This window comes from Lepidothrix coronata, unplaced genomic scaffold, assembly GCF_001604755.1.
Source record: "Lepidothrix coronata isolate B3197 unplaced genomic scaffold, Lepidothrix_coronata-1.0 Scaffold123, whole genome shotgun sequence".
Taxonomy (NCBI): Eukaryota; Metazoa; Chordata; class Aves; order Passeriformes; family Pipridae; genus Lepidothrix; species Lepidothrix coronata.
The window spans coordinates 2,793,001-2,801,137 of NW_016690303.1; the positions used below are offsets into that span (position 1 = coordinate 2,793,001).

At 44.7% G+C, this 8,137-nt stretch overlaps 1 protein-coding gene across 1 annotated transcript in view; it reads right to left on the minus strand.

Annotated features, from left to right (window-relative positions):
- Positions 1 to 6,346, minus strand: part of TMEM181 (transmembrane protein 181) — a 34,568-nt gene extending 28,222 nt beyond the window's left edge. Inside the window, exon 1 of the mRNA XM_017825933.1 lies at positions 6,176 to 6,346. Within this exon, the coding sequence (XP_017681422.1) occupies positions 6,176 to 6,306 (131 nt within the window). The 5' untranslated portion in view covers positions 6,307 to 6,346. The remainder of the gene's footprint in view (positions 1 to 6,175) is intronic.
- Between the last annotated feature and the right edge of the window lie 1,791 nt (positions 6,347 to 8,137).

Below are 8,137 nucleotides of genomic sequence, written 5' to 3' on the forward strand. Positions count from 1 at the left end.
GGGAGAGCCCCCTTGGGATGACCCCAGACATGTTTAGATAGATCAGTCAATATATAATTTTATAATTATCTCTTCAACAATCAAATACTTCTATTAAAAGCTTACTTAGATGGTAAGATGGGGAACCCCTGGTGGTCTAGTGGTTAGGATGCAGCACTCTCACCGCTGCAGCCCGGGTTCGATTCCCGGTCAGGGAAACTCCCTCAGGCAGATGGAGCTCGTCAGCCCTGTAAGGCCATCCATCTAAGAGAAGGTCACTCTAAAACGAACCTTAGGATTAAAGGGTGGGCTCAGTTCAGCACACACTGTGTCTCACCTAAAAAAAAAAATCCATTGCGCAGGCTTGAAGGGTAAAGACCTTTCCCAAATCTTCGCTCGCGAAGACTGGCCATACTCTATTATTATAGATGGTAAGATGGTTTTATTTCATTTACTTTTTAAAAGTACTTAACTTTAATAATATTAATTTCATTCCATTGCCTTATGGACAGTTATGTCCATTACTGATGACCTGTGGGACCCAGTATGTCTGCTGTGTAACACCACTGAACCTAAAAGAAACATGCTGGAAATTAATTCAGTTGTTGATACTGGATTTATCCCATCACTTAGATCTGTGGTTTACGGCACTGATGATTATTTAGTAATCTCATAAAAAGGCTGTCTTGAAAATATAGAATACCAATTCATGAAGAAAAGGTGTTCATACATTTTAAATCAACAAGAATTTAAACTGTAGGGAAGAAAATAAAGCTTCAGGTAATCAGGACAACTTAACAAGCAGTATATGCTCAGAACCAGTTAGCACTGCTACGCCACACTTTGAAGTCATTAGGTCACAGGGGACTATGACATGCACCGTGTAGCTTTCAGCACACTTTGGGCTTCTCCAACAAGTTCTCCCTGGCCAGAAAATGATGAAATGGTTCCTACAGCATCTGTGACCATTTCCGGTGTTCTGGGAAGCGCAGTTGCAGAGTTATGACTCTCTGAAGTTACGCTGCCATTTATGTGCACACAACTGAGCTGTTTGGATGACTGCTCCAAACCCTCTGGCACTCAGGTGTCTTCACAGATGTGAATTTATTCTCCTCAATACAAAAATACATTCTTCTTATTGAACTGGCAGAAAACTTGAAGCACAGAGAGACTGAGCCTTGCCAAAAGTCACTTGGAGAACAGTGTGGGTGGCATAGCTTGTCATCCAGTTCACTTCAGTTAGCCACGGAACCACATTTCTCTTTGCCATCTACTAGCTTTCAAAGGCTTGTGAATACACTGTAAACATGTATGTTGCACACTATTTTTTTTGTGAAAATTGTATCACTGAGTTTACAATCTATACACTTGAAAGGAAGGCACTGCAAAACACTCTCTCCCCATAGAAGCAGTCAGAGCCTCACTCTACTTTGTTTCTTGCAAGAAGGTGCCACTCAGTGCCTTGTCTGACCTGCTCTGGAATGAAATAGTGCAAGAAGCTACTGTCTGCCTCATCTGTTGTAGGAACTGGGCAGTGTATGATGAATGAGGCTAGCAAGAGGAGGTTGGCTGATCTATGAATAAGCAGGCTCAATGCTAGCTCAGCGGGGATGCTGCTTACACCTTAACACTAACGCTATAGCGGGGATGCTGCTTACACCTTAACACTAACGCTATACCAGTTTATACTTTCATGACTCACACGTACAGCTCCAGGTGACGAAAGGTGAAATCCAGCTTCACTGGAGCTGGAGCTCTTTGATTTTTGCCAGCACAAATGTTAGTGCAGTAGAGTGGTGAATCAAATAATGGAAATTATCTGAGCTCAAAGTCACTCAGAAATCAGTTGCTCAGTCACTGTGCAAATACAGGACTAATTGTGGGCAGATGAGGAAGAGAGCAGAAATGTGTGACCAGGGAAATGAGAGCTAGGATGCTTCTTCCAGCCACAGAGCCAGTTTGTGGGATCTTAAAGCAATCGTGAAGCTACAGTGTTAGTCTCCTCCTTCTGTTTCAAGCCTTCTGGCCACAGCCCTGTAGTTCACATGAGGGTCATTCAGGTTCTTCCCCCAGTTGCCAGGACCCAGCAGGGAGCCTTGGAAGAACAAGAGGGGGTACTAGCTATGGTTCGAAGCAGCCACTGAAGATCATGCCTGGGTCTAGGCTAGAATTTGACTACAGTTCTCCAGCAAGGTCTTGTTGACTCCATGGCTTCTCACAGACTTGCACTTTGAGCACTTGGGAAAGAAATTAAGAAATTCCCATTGAAAAATAACTGCCAGCTGATTGGCCTGGTGTCTTCTGGTAAGCTTTGGTATCTCACTGTTAACATGTTGAACAGATAAAAATGTGTTTTGGTAACATTGGTACTAAGCTCTTTTCTTACCAATAGTCTACTTAAAACAGTCTAGTGCCGTGGGGGAGCCGTCATCTGCCAGCCCTCCGTCAGCTCTCCCTGCCCTGCCATCCCAGCCAGGAAGCATGCTAAGGGAGGAAGAAATATATTGGAGTGGGAGGGAGAGACACCAGACAAATGAACAAACTGTTCATTCAAGTGGCTTATTTGGAGCAATTTCTCAGTGGTGTAAATTAGAACAACCCTAAAGTTGCTGCAATAAATCTGATGTGCTTCATGGCAGTCCCCATGACTGACAGAAGAGTGTAACACTTCTGCCTTCTTGGAGCTTACCTACATCCCGTGGTGTAATACAGGCTAGTCTTCAGTGCACTTGCGTCCAGACCAACCCTGTATTTGGGTTACCAATGAGATTATTTAATATCACACCCATTAGTCTGTAAGTATACAGTCTCTTTGACAAGCACAACATGCAGTACCATGTCTGCTGAAGGGAACTATTAACCTAGACAGATGGCATTCATCAGTGTGCTGAGCCACGGCTAGCCCTGCTTTCTCCATCTCTCCCAGATGACTGAGTAAACTAGCACTTGCTCGTGGGGAAATACACCAGGAGGCACAAGGTAAAGAATATTTTGGGCTGTTGGGAAGAACAAACTCACTGACATAGACAACCTTTCCTCTCTATAGTATGAATGAGACTCCTGGGGCTCTGCTGAGTGAGGTTGACGTAGCCTGGGATGGCTGAGGAGTCTGCCAAGCTTAGCTGTCCCCTGTGCCCAATGAACAGGCTGCTCACAGACAGCTGCTGAGCCACATGTTCAAGAACACTGTGCTCTAAAGGAAAACATCACCAAAAGATGTCACTAAACTGGGACAGCCTCAGAGCTGAATCAGAAATGACTCAGCCATCCATGCAGCAAGAGGACAGTTACTTGGGATGACAGCTTCATCAGCTGTCTCTGAGCTAGATCATCCCCTTGTACTGAGTCCTCTGTCACTGAGAATGAGCATGAACAGCACAGCATACAACAAGCACTCCTGAGTCAAGAGTCACAAAGGGGACTGACTGCTTGGTGCTTTTCCATTTCTGTATCAGCTCTGCTCCAAAGCTTTCCAGTTTTGAGTTTTCCAGTTGGCATTCAGGAAGGCTGTCCTCATAGAAATCAAGAATAAGATTGCAGCAGCCAATTTTTTTTTCTAGGAAATACTGATTACAAGTACCTCATGGCCCCCAACCCCTTTCCCTACAGCTTAACAGAGTAGATGGCTCCATTTCTGAAGAGGCAATGGAAACCACTAATTGATAGCTCAATGGCTTTGTTCCACCAGCCAGAGAGAAGAGTTAAGGAGACAGTGGTTAAGAGGCTGACATCTGTAAATACTGCGTGTGAAAGGGAAAAATTACATGCTTTTATATAGTTTTACCATCTTTTCATTTTATTGGTCTGGTATAAGGTATTATTTGCTTTTAGTAACCTGATTATTTTAAAGAACTTCCTTGGCTTGAAGTACAGAAAAGCCACACAGAATTTCCTTGGTCAAATTTCCAAAATTCCCTCTGCTGTCAGAACAGTAAGTCTCCACATTACATCTCTGTGCTTATCTATACCCTGATCAAACATACTGAGTAAAATAAAGAGAGAGAAGAGGATCAGGTATCTAATTCTCCTTCCTATAAGTGAGAGTTGGCTGTAAGAAGAATGCATGGTTGCATCAAGAAACCTTCCTCCTTACCAGGAATCTAAAAAGCAGGTGCTGTGGTTACATCCATTCATGATACTGAAGGGAGACAACAGAACAGGAGGTATGCAGTGGCAGTAACAGAAACTTATTTTATGCCAGTCACTTAGGTTAAGATCTTGAGAATGCAAAGAAATACTAGCATGACTTTTAAGTCAGGAAATGTTTCCTTGCAAAGAGTCCATTTCACTCTAGGTGACCTGCAGCTGATACCTCTTGGGGATATTGTCCCTGGAGAAATGGCAATCTAGCACTAACTGTACAAGCTCACTTGATTTGGTGAGATAGCATCTTTTCAATACAGAAAGTCCCTCTATACACCCTAAAGTCATAAAAATGTTTCAAGAACAAAATGTTGGAGAGCTTGAGTTTTGTCTGGAAATAAAGCTGCACCAGATGCCTCTCTTGGGACCTTTTAGTTGTTAATTCAACAGGCTTATGTCTCCTTTCTTCATTCTAGTGCCAATATTCATTATTGCACTGCCAGATGCACACAGCTACATTTCCATCACTCCTTATCACCTCCCATGGCTTCTTACACCATACTCAGGTACAAGAAGCTGCTGTTTTGCCAGGAAGGACCATGGTTTTGTTAAACTCTGCCAAGCTGTCAGGCAGTGTTTCCAAAGTCTATGACTCTCTGTGGTCTTTGCTGTTGTGAACAATGAGACAAATTCAATCTAATGGACCACCTACCCCTTCACTGGGAAAAACAGACACAGCATACTGAAGTAAAATGATTTAAACAGAACAGCTAGGGCACTGTGCACGAACAGACTGCCCAGATGCATAGAAAAATAGAGCTGGAAGAGACCTCACAAGGAACCTCATCTTTCCTTTTGCCTCGGGAGAGCATCTGCCAGATGTAAGACTTTCTTGGCATGCATTTTTCAAAAGTTTTAAAAGGTCTCAGTGATGGAGATGCTACAGTCTCCCTGGATAACCCTTTCTGTAGTCTTTTACCATCCTTCCCTTTCAGAAATTTTTTCTTAATATCTAATATGAACCTTTATTTCTTCAATTAATATTACTCTGTAATGTTTTGTCCAAGGTGAACTGAAGTTTCTCTTTACAGAAATTCCTCTTCCTCCAACTTCAGTGTTTGTGCTTTTGGGGGACTAACCCCAAATTTTCCTCACAGTTATGTTTTCTACGCTTTTGATTATCCATTTCTCTGTCCTTACCCTCTCTTCCACTGGCAGGCCCTTGAAGTGTGATGCCTAGAACTGGATATAGCTCCAACTAATGTCTGGAATGGTGACTAAAGTAGATGGTTTAATTCTCACATCTTATGAACTGTGCTTCTGCTGTACACCCCAAATTATTACCTTTTTCACATGTATAAGATAATGTCATTGTTGAAAGAGTTTATTTTATAAAAGATTATAATTTCCATACTTTTTTTTTTACAAAAGTGTTATATAACTGTTCATTCCCCAACCTGTATTTTTGTGGCTGAAGAGCATTCATTCTCTGCATAGTTCCTGGCATCTGTTTCTCCTGAATTTTATTGTACTTTTTCAGAACCTTTCACCAGTTCAAAAATTCTTTTCATTTATAACCCAGACCTTCAATACCTTTGGAGTCCTTCCTATCCTTTTGTAATCTCAAACCATCGATATTCTCCAGCCATCACTGGTCAGTCATGGAAACAGCAGACAGGGCAAGGCACAGAAAAACGTGGGTGTAGCCCATGCAGTACATCTGTTCCAACTAGTCTGATTTCCTAACCTATTCCTATCCTATTCCAGTATTGTTTCACGGCTGCTCAACAGAACAGAATCACATTTCCCTGTAGAACAAATCCCCCTCGCTTGCTACGATAGTGGAAAAGGCGTAGCATAGAGGAACGCAGATGGAAATTGCCTGTGTAAGGTGAGGGTAGGAAGAGAAGCGTCGGTCTTTCTGCCCGGGAGGCACTGCCAGACCACATCCCCCGGGCAGAGCAGGCCTGAAGCAGCCCCGGGACCGGGCGGCCGCTCCCGGGCGCTCAGCCGGGGGCTCCTCGCGTGATGCCCGGCACCCAAACCCCGCCCGCCTCCCGAGACGGCCCCTGCTCCCCTCCGGAGCCCCGGCCGGAGCCGCGCCCGGTAGTACCGGTAGTATCGGTCATCCTTGTAGGGGGTGAGGTCCTCCTGGATCTCCCGGTAGGTCTCCCGCACCCGCCTGCAGAAGCGCTTAACCTCGCCGCACAGCGGGCTCCCGAAGGCGGCGAAATCCGCCTCCATGCCGCCGCCTCAGGGCCCGCGCTCCGCCATGGAGCCCCGCCGGAGCCCGCCCGGCGCTGCGCGGCCGCGGGGCGGGGGCAGCGCAGGAGCCGCAGCGGCAGCGGCCGGGGCGGATGCGGGGGCGGGGGATGCAGGGACGGGAGATGCAGGAACGGGGGATATAGGGGCGGGGGATGCGGGGAAGGGGGGGGGATGCAGGGGCGGCTGCAGCGGGGGCGGCGGCAGCGAGGGCGGCGAATGCGGGCCGGGCCCTCAGCTCACGGCCCGCGCCCGTGGGGGCGGCGGGAGCCGCTTCAGCACCACGGAGAGGGGCGGCCGGTGCCGGGAAGTGAGCAAGGAGCTCCCATTACCTCTGCTGAAAATCTCTCTCTCTCTCTCTTTTTAATAAAACTGTTTTGTTTTTAAAAGCATGCCAGCTCCATGTAAAATAAATGTCCTGATTTTTATTGTTTCTCTTCCCCAACCTAGGAGATACGTAAAAGAAATTCTATGCTAAATCCACTTTTCATGGTCATGACACTGTAAATGCTCCAAAACTAAAAGTAACGCTGTTTACATTGTCTAAATCTAGAAAATCTGAACTGAGCTCTAGTCAATTTGCAGAGCGCCATGTTAGCTTCATTCACATCAAACTTTTCTTCATAAACCAATTCACATTTAAAGTCTTTTAAATTATTCTATCAATTGAAGCCTTAATTTCCATTAAATAATGACAATGATGGTATCTATATTAAAGACAAAATCCCCTCTACTATGATATGCAATAATTTTTTCTAGAGGATATAAAGATAGGAGTCTGCTGTACTGCTCCTCCCATGTAAATATCTTCCTCGTTGACATTCAGGAAACCAGGCTGGGTTATTTCCCAGCCTTGCCGCTAGTCTGTATTACATACTAAGACTGAAATATGCATTTTTACTTAAATCGATCTTTCACCAATATGTGATGACAAGAGGTTATTCCTGGTGGTGCAGTGGGGGAGGGACGATATGTCTTCGCCAGCAGGTGGGAGAGAGAGGAAGGTTCACCTCTGACTGAGAATATCTGTTTCCTACTTATGAATATTTCTAAGCCTGAGAACACACAGCAGCAGGATAAAAGCCATGTGCACATTTAGGCTGGAGACTAGAAGGTTCCTTACAACTTCAGGACTGTTGCTCTGGAGCAGTCACCAAAGAGGAGCCAAGAGCTCAAGGGTAGAGACTGACCAGCTTCTGAACACTGCTATGAAACCCTGGGACAGGCTCAGCAGGTCCCTTGCACTTCTGTGACTACGTTACAACTTGCCAGCACAATGCTCGTTATAGTACATGTGGCTGATGTGGGCACTTAGATTTTCCTTGAACTGTTTATTTCAGAGGCCGTGTTTCATTTGGGATCAAGATTTAGCCATGTTTTCCCTCAAAGCACTAAAAAATTCCCTAAAAGAATTAAAATTCTTTGTTATGTGTGATGAATGTGCTGCTTCCAGCTCTCATGCTCAGACATAGGCATTATCAATGGGATCTTTAAATATTTACCAAAAGGAAAAAATAAAACATTTAGGGCTTCAGCTGAGTAAAAATGTGTTCACTGCTGGGAAATATGCAGTCAGCATGGCAAAGTAATAAAAAATAGGCTTGAAGACTAAAAACTAATTACCATTTAATTATTTAGAGCTAAGTGACCTCTACTGCATTTATTTCTCAAAAAACCCCAAACACCAACACAAACAAACAAACAAGCCCTCCAACCCCCCAACCAAAAACCAACAACCAACAACCCCACCCCCAAACCAAAATCAAAACAAAAAAACAGTTCTGGGGGCTTTTTTGTTTGGTTGGTTTTGGGG